This window comes from Filicampus tigris, chromosome 12 (genome assembly GCF_054856515.1).
Source record: "Filicampus tigris isolate MCC_2025a chromosome 12, RoL_Ftig_1.0, whole genome shotgun sequence".
Lineage (NCBI taxonomy): Eukaryota > Metazoa > Chordata > Actinopteri > Syngnathiformes > Syngnathidae > Filicampus > Filicampus tigris.
The window spans coordinates 20,058,218-20,075,191 of NC_141228.1; the positions used below are offsets into that span (position 1 = coordinate 20,058,218).

At 41.4% G+C, this 16,974-nt stretch overlaps 4 protein-coding genes across 5 annotated transcripts; 2 read left to right on the forward strand and 2 right to left on the reverse strand.

The window, feature by feature from the left end:
• Positions 1-661: 661 nt before the first annotated feature.
• hdgfl2 (HDGF like 2) lies at positions 662-9,930 on the reverse strand. 2 transcript variants are annotated; one of them, XM_086047722.1, is made up of 18 exons: positions 9,660-9,930; positions 9,379-9,445; positions 9,134-9,308; positions 8,656-8,732; positions 7,502-7,643; positions 6,771-6,959; positions 6,536-6,655; positions 6,381-6,455; positions 5,120-5,306; positions 4,933-5,017; positions 4,476-4,761; positions 3,390-3,514; positions 3,242-3,309; positions 3,040-3,110; positions 2,704-2,805; positions 2,446-2,599; positions 2,242-2,347; positions 662-1,627 (listed from the first exon to the last, which is right to left on the reverse strand). In XM_086047722.1, exons 3-18 carry the CDS (start codon positions 9,203-9,205, stop codon positions 1,528-1,530), a joined length of 1,959 nt encoding a protein of 652 aa, XP_085903848.1. In that variant the 5' UTR covers positions 9,206-9,308; positions 9,379-9,445; positions 9,660-9,930; the 3' UTR covers positions 662-1,527. The 2 variants fall into 2 exon arrangements, with proteins under 2 accessions (XP_085903848.1, XP_085903849.1); XM_086047723.1 differs by lacking the exon at positions 9,660-9,930 and having other exon boundaries at positions 9,379-9,446.
• Positions 9,931-10,044: 114 nt separating this feature from the next.
• fh (fumarate hydratase) lies at positions 10,045-12,805 on the forward strand. The gene is made up of 2 exons (XM_086047724.1): positions 10,045-10,774; positions 11,725-12,805. Exons 1-2 carry the CDS (start codon positions 10,145-10,147, stop codon positions 12,592-12,594), a joined length of 1,500 nt encoding a protein of 499 aa, XP_085903850.1. The 5' UTR covers positions 10,045-10,144; the 3' UTR covers positions 12,595-12,805.
• An 887-nt stretch (positions 12,806-13,692) lies between these two features.
• Positions 13,693-15,322, reverse strand: fam32a (family with sequence similarity 32 member A). The gene is made up of 4 exons (XM_086046299.1): positions 15,164-15,322; positions 14,393-14,537; positions 13,948-14,001; positions 13,693-13,838 (listed from the first exon to the last, which is right to left on the reverse strand). Exons 1-4 carry the CDS (start codon positions 15,235-15,237, stop codon positions 13,770-13,772), a joined length of 342 nt encoding a protein of 113 aa, XP_085902425.1. The 5' UTR covers positions 15,238-15,322; the 3' UTR covers positions 13,693-13,769.
• A 293-nt stretch (positions 15,323-15,615) lies between these two features.
• On the forward strand, positions 15,616-16,715 carry mrpl54 (mitochondrial ribosomal protein L54). The gene is made up of 3 exons (XM_086046294.1): positions 15,616-15,881; positions 15,970-16,126; positions 16,455-16,715. Exons 1-3 carry the CDS (start codon positions 15,752-15,754, stop codon positions 16,585-16,587), a joined length of 420 nt encoding a protein of 139 aa, XP_085902420.1. The 5' UTR covers positions 15,616-15,751; the 3' UTR covers positions 16,588-16,715.
• The last annotated feature ends 259 nt before the right edge of the window (positions 16,716-16,974 follow it).

The following is a 16,974-nucleotide window of genomic DNA, read 5'->3' on the forward strand; positions in this document are numbered from 1 at the left end:
AATATTAAAAAAATGGACCAATCACTGAATACAATTTTAAGAAATGCTAATTAAGTTTTTTTTACAGTACTTAATTTCAACATCAGAAATCATTCTCATTTTATGTATTTTGTTGATTTTATTTAACCAATTTAATTAGTTTTAATTGTAAAATAATAAAGGTCTGTGTATGATATATACTTTTACTATTTTGTTTATTTATAATTTAACTAGAACTATTTAACCAATTTTTAACTATGTGAAATTGTTTACCACTATAACCTTTTTCTTTAGTAATATCATTTTTCTTTACTTTATACATTAATTAGAACTAACCAATGAACACTTTTTGAATTATTTCATAATTATATATATATACTGTACAATTTAGTTTTGAAAAATTATTGAATTAGGACCAATTAGAAAATGCAAAATGTACATGTAAAAGCTTTTATTTGAATAGCATCACTTAGACTATTTTGCAGCTCTGTATAATTTTGCTTTCGTACAAATTAAAGCACTAACCCAGCTAATTGTGGCCCCAAGGCCACCCCTGATTTTGAACTTATATTCAAATAACCTTTTTATATTAGTATGAAACAGAACATCTTTGCATCCCCGTTAACACCGGCGGATAATGCGATGTGCAAATTCACACAAATGATGGCACATAAGAGCAAAACCATGCAGAGGCTTTTTTATTAAAGTCTCAACTAAGGAAAGGGTAGAAATGCTAACGTACACCACCTGCCGTTTGTACTGTTTATTATTGAGGGATTTCATTGAAGTCTGCAGCTACATGAGATCTCCACACTTTTTGGAGGGCAATTATGACATCAACACGCCAGTATCACAAGCAAACATTACAGCGAAACAATGCGTGTGTGCGTGTAATGCCACAGATTTTTTTTTTTTTAGCAAATATGTGAAAACAAAGCTATAAAAAGTCAGTGGACCTCTTAACTCATTTCATTGCCTTACACATAAAAAAAAAACACACACACAAACTTAAGACAAATTCACCACTCTCAACATGTCAAATACAAACAACAGGTGCTCTTTGTGACGTTTTGTAGCATTTATATATTATTAAAAAAAACAAAACAAATTGAAGGAAGCCAACAGTAATCCGGGCGTCTAAGTGAAAAATTCATCAAGTTTCAAAATTCATATAGCATACTTTTGTCAGCCCAAATTGAGTTCACAAGTGCACGTATTAAACCTCTGTGTACAGTATGACAGACAGGTAAAAAAAAACACACAAAAAAAAACAAGACCCAGTCATGTAAGAGAAGACATTTCTGCAACTTAAAGATGTGAGCAACACAAACGATCACAATAGTAATGTTTCCTTTCTGCGCTGACGAAACGGTCAAAAAAAAAAAAAAAAGTATCTACCGAGAGTGTGAACAGCTGAAAATGTCCGTAGCATGGACGCCGACGTACAGCAGACGGTGGTAATTGTGTCGCAGTGTTGTTGGCTCCTGTCTGTCTTCCATCTTTAGCACTTGGTCCACTGCAGTGGTTGTTTGAAGGGTGTCTTTTGTTTTAACTTTCAGCAGGGGATGCCTCCATCTCTGCAGAAATGTTGTTGTTGTTGTTTTCTTGGGTGTATTCATCAGTCTGCTCCGGGCTGTCTGGGCTCCGCCTGTGCAAAAAGTATAATTCAATGGAGTCATTCTTACAATTCAGTTTTGTTCCAGCAATGAAGTGGTTTTACATTTCCCCTCCAAATGTTATGGTTTAGGGCTTCATTAGCCTAATTTTAAGAGTACTATTTCTGAAATAGTACTCAAGTTTTAAAAACGCCTTTTCATCAATTCACATAAATTACGTAATGACGATTTTTAAGAATAAAGTCGATATCTTACAAGATTATTGTATTTCTACATTAAAAAGTAGTCAAGTGGAAATACTCATATTTTTCCAAGAAAAAAAATATTTTGTTGGATTTTTCAAATTTGATAAAATAGTAATCATATAAGCGGAAAGTATTTTGGTACCTTTTTTGGGGGGGGAGCAAATAAGTTCATAAAGCATACTTTTGTCAGCCCAAATTGAGTTCACAAGTTCATGTATTAAATCGCTATGTGTATCGTATGATAGACAGGTTAAAAAAAAACCAAAAAAACTAAATTCCGTGAGAATCCCCAGCACCTGGTGCTCGGTACGCTGTCACCTGGGGGTCTAAGAGAATTTACCCTCATGGTAATGAATCACTGACAAATGAATAAAAAGAACAAAAAAGCATGTCACATTCACCTGATTGGACTTGAATCGGCGTGGTCGTTGCTCTCAACTTCGGCTGTTTTTTCCTCTCCGTCTTCGTCTTTTTTCTCTTGCGACTCTCCATTCACGGCAGCGGAATCTAGCAAGACACATTCAAGCGTTTTGATCGTCACATATACGCCCTTCGTGCTGTCAAATGTAATAGAACTTTTTTTTTTTCTTTTTTTTTTTTTTTACCCGTGTCTTGTGTCTCCTTCGCATTGTCCTCTCCTTCCTTGTCCGTTTTCGGTTTAGCTGCCGTTTCTGCTTTGCCCACAAAACGAAGTTTTAACTTGTTGTACACCTCACTGGCCTTCTCCATTACGGCGGAGCTGGCCTTATACCGCCGAATCTGCATGGAGACATACAGACATTGGAGAGCACCGAATAGTTTACGAAGGACTCCCGTCAGCCGAATTTCTATTGTAGGGGTCACAGTCGGCGGAGGGGACGCACCTTTTTAAGCGTGGCGATGACGTCGGCGTTCTTGTGAAGGATCTGGCTGGTGACGGGCACAGCTTCCAGATCTTCCAGGGCTTGTAGACACCGCTCGATGTCCTGCATGGTACACAAATAATTGAAATTCTAGCCTTGAATCATAATTTTTTCCATTGCAGCTAATCGGCAATGTGCGCGAGGGTCCGTCGTTGTCTCCCTTCTTGTCAATGGGAAAATGATTCCACTCATGTCTGTTTCCGAAATGTCGCAACTGAATCGGCGAGTTGACTGACAGCTTCCATTTGAATAATTCAACAATAACGAATGGAGACACGTGACAGGGAAGCCACTTACGGGGTTGTCCACTTTGAGGGCGAACTTGATGTCTGTGTGGAGTTTCTGGAGTTTTTCCTCCGGTGACGGTTCTGACATGAGATTGACAGAACAAGAATTTATATCCATTTCCAATTCCACAATTCCGGTGTTAAGCTAAAGCTTCCGGAAACTTCCTCAACCGTGCTCTGCCTCATTGCAACTCAGCTAGAGACGTCCATACCCTTTTTCTTTTCTACTTTCTTCTGTGGAGGCCTCTCTGGTTTGTGTTTAGGTTTTTCGGGCTTGGACCTAAAAGTGATAAAACGCATTTATTAAATAATTCATTCATGGAGTATTATTACCAGGTCATGTCAAAAGGGGGGCCCCACCTGGCTCTGGACTTCTCCTCAGACCGTTTGGCTTTCTTCTCTTTGAGCTCCTTCTCCTTTCTCTCCTTTTCCTTCTTTAGTCGGCCTTTGTTTTGGTTGTCCGACTTCTTGGCTTGTTTCTTCACCTTTTGACAAACACAAACAAACGGCGGTGGGAATATTTTTGGAAAATTCATGAATGATTGATCAGGACGGCTGTGGCTTATTTCTAGCATTTCTGTTTTTCGAATGTGCAAGGCACAGGTTATGAATTGAATAACCGGCCTGGCAGACAATACTGTATTTAACATTTGTTTATCCTGGTAAGGGAATTGAGAACAGATTCTCATTTGTAACGCCAACCTGGCTGCAGACAGCACAGACGGTAAAATAAAGGCAAATACAGCCAACTGTACAATGTGATGTACTGGTAGTTATATTTTGCATTCTAGGCTATGATGAATAAAATGAACACAGCAGGCGCAGCAATTACAGGTGCAGTGATCACGTCCAATATCCGTCACGAACTTTTTAAGCAATAATATGTGGATGAACGATGTGAGTTGTATTTTGTTGTTGTAGAGTGTTCCAGTCGTTTAGGGCAGAAAATTGAAAGGACGAATCCACCAAAGGTAGTGGAGACTTTGGGAACAAACAACTGCCCTGAGCAGTTGTGATGTCATTTTCAGTCGACAGGAGACAAAATGGCCGCCCCCAGAGATGGCTAAAACGAGTGGATTAACACTCATTCCACAAATGCAATATTTATCAGAATGCCTTGTTTCAACTAGTGGGCTTGCATCGAATATATTCTTGAAATAAAAATGTTTGCGTTGACTTCCTCTTTAACTGATTTACTGCCAGACATTTTCAGACCCTCTTTTACCCTAACCCTTGAAAATTTTTTTTGAAATAAATATATATAAATTCCTGGGATTGAATGTCTATACTGTGAAAAGACGAATAAATTCGTCAATGGCAGTGAATGAGTTAAGAGTGGGGTCACAAATGAAACTGGTAGTGGTGTGCCGTTTTCCAATTTAAAATATGTGACTTGGCCTGAGAAATGTTGGGAAACACTGGCCTGGTGTGAGTGTGCCCTGTTACCTCCGTAGGTGGTGGGGAGTCGGAGTCAGACGGCGCTGGGATCGGGGGCGGGGGGGGTTTCTTGGACCTCTTCAGCGGGTGATCGTCGACGCCTTCATCCGAACTGCTGCTGTCGCTGTCCTTTTTCATCTCCTTCTCTCTTTTCCGCTTCTCCTCCTCCTCCTTTTCGCGCTCCCGTAGCCGGCGGAGCTCCTCCGCCTCCTCCTTTTTCCGCCGCTCCTCCAGCTCCCGCCGCCGCTCCTCGTCTCGTTTCTTCCACTCGCTGATACGGTCCGGCTCGCTGTCGCTGTCGGGACGCAGAGCCCGACGCCGCTTAGAACAAGCCGAGGTGTATGAACACATTTGCCTACTTTCGAACATTAAAGTTACAAACAGTCGGGGGCTGCGAATAAAACAATTGAAGACGCGTACAGCCTTTTGGAATGTCACTTGTTTGTAAGTAGGGACGCTGTCTGACCTGTCGCTGTCAGACGACGACGATGCTGCTCGCTTTGGAGGCGGAGCTTTGGGTTTCCGCGCGCGAGGCTTTGGCGCAGGTTTTTCTATGGACGGGAACATAGGAAATTCGAATTAAAGCAAGCAAAAAAAATAAATAAATAAAAAAATAAACAAAACGGCGAGTACAACAAATCTTTCAAACTTGCCCGCAGCTTTTTTGCGCGCCGGCGGAGCCTTCCGTGGAGGCGGATCGGATTCCGAGTCAGACTTTGAGCCGGACTGAGACTCAGAACCGGACACAGCTGGTCGGGGCTTCTCGTCCTCGGAGTCGCTGTCTGCCGCTTTTTTCTCCGATCCAGATTCTGAGTCTGAATCTGAGTTGGATGAATCTTTCTGAAAGGGCCCAGAAAGAAGTATTTCATTTGGCTCTGATAATCAATCATACAAAAAAAAAATGTATTCAACCATTGTAGAAGGAACTTTCTATTCAACTCTTGACCTTTCTACTTTTGGCCAAGTATATTTGAGTATTTCTAGTTTTTGAACGTATGTGAAAGTTTTTCCAAATATTTCAAGATATCCAAAGTGCCTGAGTTGACAAAAGGTCCTTTACAAGCTGGAATGTATGAGATTGTGCCTCAAAATATAGCTTCACATCATATCCCTCTAATTTTACTTGTTTGTGAATGCAAAATGTTTTGAGTTTCTTGGCCGGTTGTTTAACTCCGGTTAGCAACTAAAGCTAAAAAAAAAAAAAAAAAAAAAGAATTGGAAAACTCTGTTTCATTTCAAGGCATATAAAAGTGTTGTTTTAGTCACGGACCGCTGCATATGGACGGCTGCAACCACCAGCGCTGACGTGACCGTTCCCCTTGGGTCATCGGGTCACCTGATTGCCTCGCTTATGCTTTAACTGATTTTACATTCCAAAGAATACAGCGTCCAACCGGTAACATTTCGTTTTTGGCAATATTCCATGATGGACAAAATCATGCTAGCAATGGATCTGCCTTAGAGTGCTGCTGAGCACACGCGTTAGCTAGCTAGGAGCGTTTCTTTGGGCAGGGGGGTGGGTGAAGTGAGGCTACATTCAAATCTTGCTAGTAGCTTCAAGACTTACAAACTCCACCTTTACATTCACATTTATAATCATTCGCCCAGCACATTTCAAATGAAAACATTGCAGATTGTGTCAAATATGCCCCGTGACTGGCTGGCCAACAGTCCAGGGTGTATCCCCTCTGACACCCAAAGTTAGCTAGGGTAGGCTTCAGCGCACCTGCAACCCCAATGAGGATAAGTGTGATAGAAAAAGGATGGATGGATACATACTCAAACAATGAACCTAAAAAATACATAATTAAATTCTTTTATTAACTGAAATGCTAATAAAATGCTGTGTTTCTGTATTTTATATCTATGATAAGTGTTGTCAGGGGAAAAAAAAAAAAAATGGTAATCATGTACCTTTTTCTTCCCCCTGACTGCTGTTGCTGCTTTCTTTCCACCACGCCCAACTGCTTTCTTCTCCGGAGTAAAATCCTGTAAAACACCAAACGTGGCATGATGCCATGTTGTTGTTGTTTTTTTTTTTTTAATTGTTTGCGTGTTTGCCTAATAACCTGGTCGCTGTTCTTGCCAGACTCCGACTCCGAAGGGGTGGCTTCTGACTCTGACGGTGATCCGCTTTCTTCGTCTCTGTCGCTGGATGAGCGGCGAGTCTTTTTGGGGGGAGGTGGACGCTACGAAAGGACACGAGACTTATTTGCAAATAAATTATTAGAATGTATTTAAAGTAGGGAAAACACAGAAAGGTTTAAAAAAAAAAAAAAAAAAAAGAAATTTGCAGATGTGAACCTTAGATGCCGGCGGCTTCCTCTTCACCCCTCCTCCTCGTCCCCTCCCTCTTCCTTCACTGGCGGAATCTGAATCCACCTCACTTGCCGACTCCGCCTTCCTGGGCACGGGAGCTTCTTCATCTTCGTCCTCGTCTTCATCGCTTCCTCCGCCGGCATTGTTGCCCTCGCTGTCGGATGAGCTGGCGGGCTAAGGACAAAAAAAATAAATAAGTTATAAAACCTAAACCTATATCAGCTCTATTCACAATTTCACCTATCCTCAGTATATTGTAGTGTTACATCTCGACAAATGAAGTATCTATCAGTTACGATATTTGTATGTCGGGGAGGAGCTCAGTTTAGCCTGGCTTGTTAGCAGATGTGACAGAGTCTTCGCCGCATGTGTATGTTTCCGCTCTGCTGAGTGGCTATAAAATGCTCAAGCTAACAAAACGATAAAATTCTTGTTATTACTTGACAATTGCTATTCTTACTGAGTGCGAAGGCAAAATAATAGGTGGATTTATTTTTATTTATTTATTTTCCCCAAATTAAATCTTCTGTGATCTATTAATTTGATCTTGAAATTGTATTTAAGTGTTTGGGGAATCATAGTTTGTGGCATAGTTGAACTATTCTGGACAATTGTAAACATTTTTAGGGAAGCGTCAATTACTCTTGTTTTTTTTGCAGGGCTTCGTCCCTATATTTAATGTACCCTCTGGAAAGAGGCAAGTAGGGGCGAATTACCACAGGTGGAGCACTGTAGGAGGCATGTGGATTGTTCTGGATCTCCCATAAGCCTTCATTGAAGCCTTTCCTTTTGTTGGGCTTTCCATAGCGATCGCTGTACTTTTCATAGGCAAAAAGGTCCTTGGCTGCCAGAAATGCGCTGCACAACGACAATGTAACAAATTGAAAAATTAAAAAAAATTAAAAACAACTAACTATATAAAACCAATTGGGACAGTCAGAGAATTTCTGGTTCTTTAGTGTGCAACCATTAATTGGAATGATGATAATAAAGTAATCCTACACTACATCGCAGTTCACCAAATTTTCCTGTAAACCAGATCACATTTGTTTTATTGGATTGTTACTAGACTGTAATGAAACAGCCCCAAAATGCTAATCAAATATAATAGACAACAATCCATTGGACATCACTGTTATGATATCAATGTTTCAGCAACTAATATCAACATGAAACACCACAATTTCAATATTTTCTTCATATACGTAACATTTGCAAAATCAGTAGTTTACTTTCGTTTTGCGAGTCTCAAAGAATTTATTATAGTGTATACGGTGGCCAGATCTTCAATCCACCCGTACAGACAGTATCACAATACACCGAATGGGTAGTAAACAACGCATTGGAAGAAAAACACGCATGATAACGGTCAAACAGCGTGATGACATAGATTGGTGTTAACATGGCACAGTATTGACACAGATATCTGTATTTTATGCAAAACAGTTGTGTACTATCATTTTGGGAGTCCCAAACAATAACATTTGAATTATCAACCACGTATAAATAAACAACAACATAAACAAAAACGGTTTGAGCACAAGAAATGCAACATTTCTGGGTGATATCAAAATTTGATGCACTAGTATCAAAACTGAACCAATATCATTTTTATTAACTTACATGTCATGAGTTACAAATAGGAACAGTAGAATTTTACCAAGTGAAAGCTCCACTGTACCAAATATACCACCAGTATTGCGATACAGTAATTGTGCTAAAATCAATGCATTGGATGAAAACCACATAGGATAACGGAAAAACAACACATAGAACTGTCACTGGCTGTAAAGTGTCACATTGTACAGTGACAGGTTCGATACTTAGTCAACTATTGTCAGTATTTAATGCAACACAGTGGAGTACTCACGTTTCATGAGTCCCAAAGAAAAAAATTGGAATTTTATTAGGTGGAGGCTTCACTGCACCATCAGCTACGTCTTCAATCTAAAGAATAAAAAGTAAATTACATTATTAACCATCCCAATATCAACATCGTATCGCACCGTCGACACAGCTAGTCCTCTACAGCCGATGTCAATCATTTTGTCGTTGAGGTGACGAGGAGTTTAGGGCAGAAAAGTTGCAAGGTACGTCGCACTACAGTCCGAAAGAAAATAACGTTCGTTTCGCTAGTAATGTATGAAGACGAGGCCGATATCATCGCATGCAAACCGGGATTCTTCTACCCTTCGTGCATGCCCACAGAGACCAAGTGTGAAATGTAAAGCTAGATAATGGTGATATTATATATGTGTGTCCAGGTCGCACGGCTGCAAGGATGTCTTCGTCTTTGCCTCCCCTCCTCCTCCGCCTCCTCCTGTCGCCGCTGTTAGCTTACTACTTACCCTGGCTGGCCAATGGGGGTAGCCCTTCATTTTAGCGAAGACCAGGTCTCCGGGCTGGAAGTTGTGCGGCATGGCCCCACTCCCTTCGGCGGCCTGGTAGCAAAAGTAGGAATAAAAGCCGCTCGGCCTTCGACGTGTCTCTCCCGGTTCGCGGTGGCCGGGTCGTCACGGAAAGCTGAAAAACGACAGTGTTAGCTATGGAAAGCTAATAGTGTATGAAGCTAAGCGTTACCGCGAGAACATACAAGCGCAGATAACAGCGACAACTTCCGCTCGGGGTGTTCTTCTCACGCCTTCAGAATAAAATAATTCCTGTTGGAAAATAAATGTAGTGTTTATTTAAAAAAATTTATTTTCAGGTATGCTTTTGAAGGCACGGCAAGGCAGATTTATATAGCAGAGACATTCCATACACATGGCAAATCAATGTGCTTCGCACAAGCAAAGACACAACACTAAAAGCATTTGCAAACAAGAGCAGTTAACGACATTCAGAAGCAAAATAGAGGTTCCAAAAGTAGCTTACAGGATCTAAATATATGGAACATTTTAAACACATCGTCCATACGGTGTCATTGTCCATGCAAGGCAAGTTCTTTTTTAAATACAGAAATAAAATTCATAACTGCAGTGCAGTCTGAAGGTCCTGAATACGAATAATTATTTCAGCTTTATGTGCCTAAATCACCACAAATATGTGGTCATAATGGTTTTTTTTAAGTCTTAAAAGACGTTTAAAATGTCTGAACACTGGTGACAGTGACGTTTTTTGCTTAAATGATGTTTCGTTTCCGCGTTGAACTGGACACAGTCGTTCCGTATTATAAACAGCTTCACTGCTTGCTTCCGATCTCACCCTCTGATTGGCCACCAATGCCGGAAACGGGCACCCCTGTTGACTCCCGATTGGCTGCCTCGAGCTCGCGTTCCCATTCGCCCAATGACAGTCGCCCATGCGAAAAGCAGCCTCGCCAGCGTGACCTCCTCCCTGTTCACCTCTAATGTGCAGCCATGTTGCGCTCTTTTCGACGTGTCCAGCAGCTAAAGTGCAACTTGCGGACCTTGCCGAGTGTCCGCGCCGACTGTCATCTCCTCATAAACCCGTGCAGGATGGCCAGCTCGGACTTCAGGATCGAGCGGGACACGTTCGGCGAGCTTAAGGTCCCGGCGGACAAGTACTACGGCGCCCAGACGGTCAGATCCACCATGAACTTCAAGATCGGGGGACCTTCGGAGCGAATGCCGCTGCAGCTCATCCACGCTTTCGGAATCTTGAAGAAAGCGGCGGCACAGGTCAATAAAGACTACGGTCTGGAACCCAAGATCGCGGACGCCATCTGCCAGGCGGCGGACGAGGTGGCGACCGGGAAGCTGGACGATCATTTCCCTCTGGTGGTGTGGCAGACCGGCTCCGGAACCCAAACCAACATGAACGTCAACGAGGTGATCAGCAACCGAGCCATCGAGATCTTGGGAGGACAACTGGGTTCCAAGGATCCGGTCCACCCCAACGACCACGTCAACAAGAGCCAAAGCTCCAACGACACTTTCCCCACGGCCATGCACATCGCCGCAGCAACGGAGGTCCACCAGGTTCTCATCCCGGGCCTGCAGACATTGCACGACGCTCTGGCAGCAAAGGCATGTACCACATTTTGAGAACCGTGGCTCTGCAATACTGTATTGTGCTTTATAAATATATCCACTTCAGTAATAACATAATTACACAGAATGTCAATAATGTAAGATTTTGTGCATCACGATTTCATGCATTTATCGTGCATTTTCCGAACAAAACAATGCAATACAATCAGCGTGAGTTTTGTGCCTTGTTTAAATTGAAATGTGGACATTCAAGAAAACTTTTTTTATTAACCTTTTTTTTCTCTAAAATATATAATTTTTCTCATGAAAACTCATGAAAATATTTTTTTTTAAAGAGGAAGTCAACCCAAACATTTCTTTTTTAACAATATTTTCTATACAAGCCCACTAGTTGAAACAAGGCATTCTGATAAATATTGCGTTTCTGGGAAAAAAAGTGAATCCACCCGTTTTTAACCATCTCTGGGGGCGGCCATTTTGTCACTTCTGTCAATTGAAAATGACATCACAACTGCTCAGAGCTCAGGTAACGACCAATCATGGCTGACCTGTTTTCTGAAGCTGAGCCGTGATTGGTCCTTACCTGAGCCCTGAGCAGATGTGATGTCATTTTCAGTCGACAGAAGTGACAAAATGGCCGCAACCTGAGATGGCTAAAAACGGGTGGATTTTGCTGCTTAAGTCGTATTCCACAAACGCAACATTAATAAGAATGCCGCGTTTCAACTAGTGGGCCTGCATAGAACATATTCATGGAAAAAAATGTGTTAAGTGTTGATTTCCCCATTAAATCTCTAAAAAATAAAAATCTCTTATCTAATATATACACAGTTTTGTATTTTTTTTTCCCCCCTCACAAAAATGTTTTTTTTTTTTCCTGGATACAACATATGTTTTTTTCTTGTAACCTTGTACCCCCCAAAACAACACGTTATTTTTGTAAAATTCTCACATGAATGGTGTTTTATTATTTTTGTTTTCACAAGGCCGAGGAATTCCAGGACATCATCAAGATCGGTCGCACGCACACGCAGGACGCCGTGCCGCTGTCGCTGGGCCAGGAGTTCAGCGGCTACGTGCAGCAGGTCAAGTACAGCATCGAGCGGGTGAAGGCGTCCATGCCGCGGGTGTACGAGCTAGCGGCCGGCGGCACGGCCGTGGGCACGGGCCTCAACACGCGCGTGGGCTTCGCCGAGAAGGTGGCGTCCACGGTTAGCGCTCTGACCGGGCTTCCCTTCGTGACGGCGCCCAACAAGTTTGAGGCGCTGGCGGCGCACGACGCCCTGGTGGAGCTGAGCGGCGCCCTCAACACGGTGGCGGTGAGCATGATGAAGATCGCCAACGACGTGCGCTTCCTGGGCTCGGGCCCGCGCTCGGGCTTGGGCGAGCTCATCCTGCCCGAGAACGAGCCGGGCAGCAGCATCATGCCCGGCAAGGTGAACCCCACGCAGTGCGAGGCCATGACCATGGTGGCCGCCCAGGTGATGGGCAACCACGTGGCGGTGACGGTGGGCGGCAGCAACGGCCACTTTGAGCTCAACGTCTTCAAGCCCATGATGGTGAAGAACGTGCTGAACTCGGCGCGCCTGCTGGGCGACGCCTCCGTCTCCTTCAGCGCCAACTGCGTGTCGGGCATCCGGGCCAACACGGAGAGGATCGACAGGCTGATGAACGAGTCGCTCATGCTGGTGACGGCGCTCAACCCGCACATCGGCTACGACAAGGCGGCCGCCATCGCCAAGACGGCGCACAAGAAGGGCTCCACGCTCAAGAAGGTGGCCGTGGAGCTGGGCTACCTCACCGAGGAAGAGTTCGACCGCTGGGTCAAGCCCAGTGAAATGCTGGGACCCAAGTGAACCCCATCAAAGTTCATCACGGACGCTTAATTTAATACATGGGAATCATGTGGGGGGGGGGGGGGCGATTGAATGTTGCAATGTCACAGCACACAAGAGTAATGGGTGTGTCCGTACAGCTGTATTGGATTTTTACATCATGTGCCATGCGATTTGTTTCCAAATGCAGTTGACACTGTCTGATACGTATGAATTAAAACGCAAGACTGAAGTACATTTTGCATTTTTTTTTTCTTTAACGCACTAGGCATTAACGACTAAAAAAGTTGTATTTTCAGAGTAGAAAAATATTTTTCCAAGAAATATGTTTTCTTTGGGGAGCAGTGAAGGTGCATTCTCCAAAGGTGCATTTGGAGACAGTCATATTTACATTTTCAAATGTTCCCCCCCCCCAAAGTATTAAGTAAAGAAGTGAAGATTTTTTTTTTTAAAGACATGTAAAAGAAGAGAAAAAGTTATTTCACAAAGCTGTGTTTTTGGGACAGTAAAAAAATATTTGGTAAAATTTTTTTTAAGACATTTGCATTTTTTTAAAGGGAACGTCGAGTTCAGATTTTTTTTAACGTTGTCTGGAGTGTCTTTTTTTGCGGGGGGTATTTTTTTTCACCCCCATGAAAAACATGTCCCCATAGGTGGACAAAAAAATTTCAGGAAAAAGTTGTATTTTTCTTTTGTTTTTGTGTCGGAGTGTGAAGATTTTTTTTTTTGCCTACAAGGAAAAGTTTTTGGCGATAGTCGATTTATTTTTAAGAAAAAAAATTGAAGAATAAGGTTTATTTTTTCCCCTATTTTTTTGTTAAAGAAAAGTTTCCCCCACCACCCCAATAAGTTTTTTTTTTTTTCCTAAGAAAAAAGTAGTACCCGTTCAACCAAGGTCATATTTTAAAAGAAAATATATTTTCCAAGTTTGCCCCAAAAAAACTTATCAGAAGAAAAAAACGTTTTTTAAAAAGTAAAAACATCAGTCTAAATAATATATGAATAGTTTCCAGTATGATCGTCCTGAAATTCCAAAGCGAGACCATCACAAGTTTCTCATTAGTCTTTAAAAGAGCACACGAGACACTTGTGACTTGAACACAAAATGACCAAATGTGATCACAATAAGCAACTTTTAATTGTAAATACATAAAACTAGCATAACATGACTTTCAAAAAACAAAAATGGAAACTGTTTACTTGGTCCAGCTGACTTTAGGAATATCGTAATGTTCTGTCAGGTTGTCCAAGTGGCGATTGAAGTCCTGCAAAAAAATATATATATATTCAATGCTGTTTATTATCAAACACAACATATTTAGTTTGAAGAAAAGAAATGGAATCCCAAAAAGTCGGATGTATGTGAGGACATACCTCCACTCTATGCTTGTGTGTCTTGGAGGCTTTGTTCAAAATTCTCTCCATTTGCTGTCAGGAAAGAATTCAAATCAGCTTTTCAAGGAAATTGATGCCTAACTTTTCTTTAAATGAAGTGTTGTCAAAGAAAAATCTTAACGTATTGCTCTTCAAGATATTTTTCTAAGCAACACGGTCATTTTTACCCCCCAAAGTCAATCTCTCAAGAACTTTTTGCAAGAAAATAAATGTTCCTTTTTCTTCAAGAAAAAAAACAATCACAAAAGGCATTTTTTCCCCAACCAAAGCGTTTTTTTTCCTAACATTCCCCAAACATTTTATTTTGAAAAAATACAATTTCACTCAACTTTGAGATTGACACTCTTTCCCCTTACCTCATCTGACACCCCCCCACATCTAACCAGAAAGGTGCCTTTCTAACAGTGTCACAATTTATACGCACCCTCTTTTCCTGCATCTTGTCAAAGGCCATTTGCGCAGGCGTCCTTTTGTCCATGTACGCCCGTTTGGCTTTCATCTCCTCGTCGTTCTGATTGTTCGCAATCTGCTCCATGCGATGCTTGCTCTCCTTGTCCTTCTTCTTCTTCCTGGAACAAAGTCATCGACATTTGGTTGTGATTGAGACTGCCTGAGATGGGATTGATTGAGCACTAGCTGCATTACAGTAAACACTCGTTTATTGTGGGAAATAACGTTCCACAGGATAGCTACTATATAAAAACTCTCCCACATTTTGTTAAAACTTTGCATACACACAACAACAAAAAAATATATTTAAAAAGGTATAAATACTGCACGTATTGTAGTATGAGTGTTTTGGATATATCCTTTATAGACCAGCCCTCAGTAGAAAGAAGTTCAAGTTCGACACTACTGACTCACAAATACGACATCGAAATTAGCAAATACGTATGCTAAAGATGGTGTCGTTATGGTGTAGCGAAGACATTCTTGATGATTTCTTATTTTCGTTTTTCTTTGTTCAACAATACTCCAAGTCAAGTGGTGGGAGTTTTAACCTTAAGTTTTTATTTGTTCACTCTACATTTTAGACTGAACAAATAACCAAAATATCTCAGCTAACGCTATTGTTGTTAGCATGAAGGCTAACGTTCGAGCGACAGCGACGTAAATTGAAAGCTGGTAAATGCACTGCTTCTATCGGACAAACGTTAAAATTGCCATCAACTAACTAATATGTGCGTTTACTTACTTTTTCCCAGAAGAAACACTTCCAACGCCCTTGATTTTCAGGGCACTTTTTTGGACATGTTCATACTCCGACATGTTTAGCTGAAAGCGATGTGTTCTTCCTTGTTGGTATTAATAGAAGATAGCAACGAAGCATTAGAGCTACGTAGCGCCATCTAGACATGGATTATAGTGCTAGCACCAATCAACAATAAAAACGGCCTTATTATAAAATATCCGATCTCTCTCTCGCTCGCTCTCTAGGTGTTATCGTTTACGCTTAATAATATGGAGGGAGTGATTTAGGTTAGGAATAAAACAATAGGTAAAATAGTATGGTATTTTGCATTGTGTAAACAAATGTATTTTATATTTAATAGTAATATAAAAGGGACGCATAAGATTGAAATAAAGCCAGTTAAAAGGGTGATTTATATTTTCAGACACCCGGTCGCTAAAATAGCATGCAGTGTATTTTTTTCGTCCACAGGGGGCAGTGCATATTTTAGAAGCAGCGTCAAAACACAGTGGCCGGAAGAAGTAGAAAATTGAATGTCAAGTTGTAGGATGGTACGCTAACGTCGTCTGTTGTAACCAACTAACTGTAATAATGACCGGCCGCACTTTATTTAGCGTCGCATTGTTAACCAAACACATCGCAAGCAATGTGCCACTCCCAATCTTCCGCAGGACTAACGCGTTAAACAAGTTACAAGCGTGTGGATATGCGAAAAAAGTGGGTGAGTAACGTCGTTTTTCGACAAAAGTGCATTTCCTTTCCTTCAAGGACGACGCGTTTTCAATAACAAATGTCGCCCGCTCCCCCAGCCGCGAAAAGCAAAGGGAAGGGGATGGTTAAAGAGGAGGTTAAAGGACCAGAGGTGTGCAAAGATCCAGCCAGACTGACTTCTTATGCAGTGGGGGCCAACATCTACAAACAGGGAGAAGACCCCAAACTCAAACCCGTGGAGGAATACCCAGAGTGGTGAGAACCTTTTAAATTGTGGTATACATTTGTACTTCCATATTTGGCAAAATCATACCAGTATATCTACAAATAAAAGACATGAGTTGTAAGGTTTTGGTGTCAAGCTTAAACTGGCTCATGGTTAACTACAGTGTCATTTTTTTTTGGTCGAATACATTTGGACGCAGACACACAAAGTAATGAGGCAGCTCAATTTCTAGACCTTACTGCATTCCTCAACAGTAAACAACATGACACATCACAACTTGTATGTTTTCCCCCATGCAACCCATTTTTAACAACAGCTTTCTTTCTTACATGTAAAATGAGTATTTTCCCATTCCAGGCTCTTTCAGTTAAACCTGGAGGGGCCGTACAAGCTTCATGAACTGGAGGAGGACACCTGGGAGTACTGGAAGCGTCTCCGAAAGGAAAATATTTGGCGTCACAACAAATTGCATAAAGGAAAGAAGTTCTAGACCGCAACAACTGGATCAGACTGTGTTGTTTGGATCATGTCGTTTGTATTGAATGACTTGAGAGTGTGTGTTTATATTTTTTGATTTCTAATGTCCATCCGTCATTAAAAAACAAAACAAAAAAAAAACACCGTTTGTTTTGCATTCTATTTTGCTCTAGTTTTAGTAGTAAATATCCAGTTCAGTCCATTATCTTGTTTTGCCAAATACATCTGGAGAACAACATTCTTGTATCATTTCTAATTTTTAATGTTGGCTCCCCTTGTTACAATAGAAATTGACAGATTTCTAGATAGATTTTTATTCATGGGATTTACATTACCAATTTCATTTTATGTTAGTGCCAAACAAAACAGCAAACCATCCAAAAAAACCGTGTGCGTCTCT

What these genes read in the sequence shown, in the direction of transcription:
- hdgfl2 (XM_086047722.1), bottom strand. Translation starts at nt 9,205, where the DNA reads ATGCCGCACAACTTCCAGCCCGGAGACCTGGTCTTCGCTAAAATGAAG. An exon ending in TTCTTTGGGACTCATGAAAC is followed by an intron (nt 7,644 to 8,655) that starts GTGAGTACTCCA and finishes GTCGTTGTGCAG; the next exon opens with CGCATTTCTGGCAGCCAAGG. An exon ending in GAAGGAGACACAAGACACGG is followed by an intron (nt 2,348 to 2,445) that starts GTAAAAAAAAAA and finishes GTGTCTTGCTAG; the next exon opens with ATTCCGCTGCCGTGAATGGA.
- fh (XM_086047724.1), top strand. Translation starts at nt 10,145, where the DNA reads ATGTTGCGCTCTTTTCGACGTGTCCAGCAGCTAAAGTGCAACTTGCGG. An exon ending in ACGACGCTCTGGCAGCAAAG is followed by an intron (nt 10,775 to 11,724) that starts GCATGTACCACA and finishes TGTTTTCACAAG; the next exon opens with GCCGAGGAATTCCAGGACAT.
- fam32a (XM_086046299.1), bottom strand. Translation starts at nt 15,237, where the DNA reads ATGTCGGAGTATGAACATGTCCAAAAAAGTGCCCTGAAAATCAAGGGC. An exon ending in ACAAGATGCAGGAAAAGAGG is followed by an intron (nt 14,002 to 14,392) that starts GTGCGTATAAAT and finishes CTTTCCTGACAG; the next exon opens with CAAATGGAGAGAATTTTGAA. An exon ending in CACACAAGCATAGAGTGGAG is followed by an intron (nt 13,839 to 13,947) that starts GTATGTCCTCAC and finishes ATTTTTTTGCAG; the next exon opens with GACTTCAATCGCCACTTGGA.
- mrpl54 (XM_086046294.1), top strand. Translation starts at nt 15,752, where the DNA reads ATGACCGGCCGCACTTTATTTAGCGTCGCATTGTTAACCAAACACATC. An exon ending in TGGATATGCGAAAAAAGTGG is followed by an intron (nt 15,882 to 15,969) that starts GTGAGTAACGTC and finishes CCGCTCCCCCAG; the next exon opens with CCGCGAAAAGCAAAGGGAAG. An exon ending in GTGGAGGAATACCCAGAGTG is followed by an intron (nt 16,127 to 16,454) that starts GTGAGAACCTTT and finishes TTCCCATTCCAG; the next exon opens with GCTCTTTCAGTTAAACCTGG.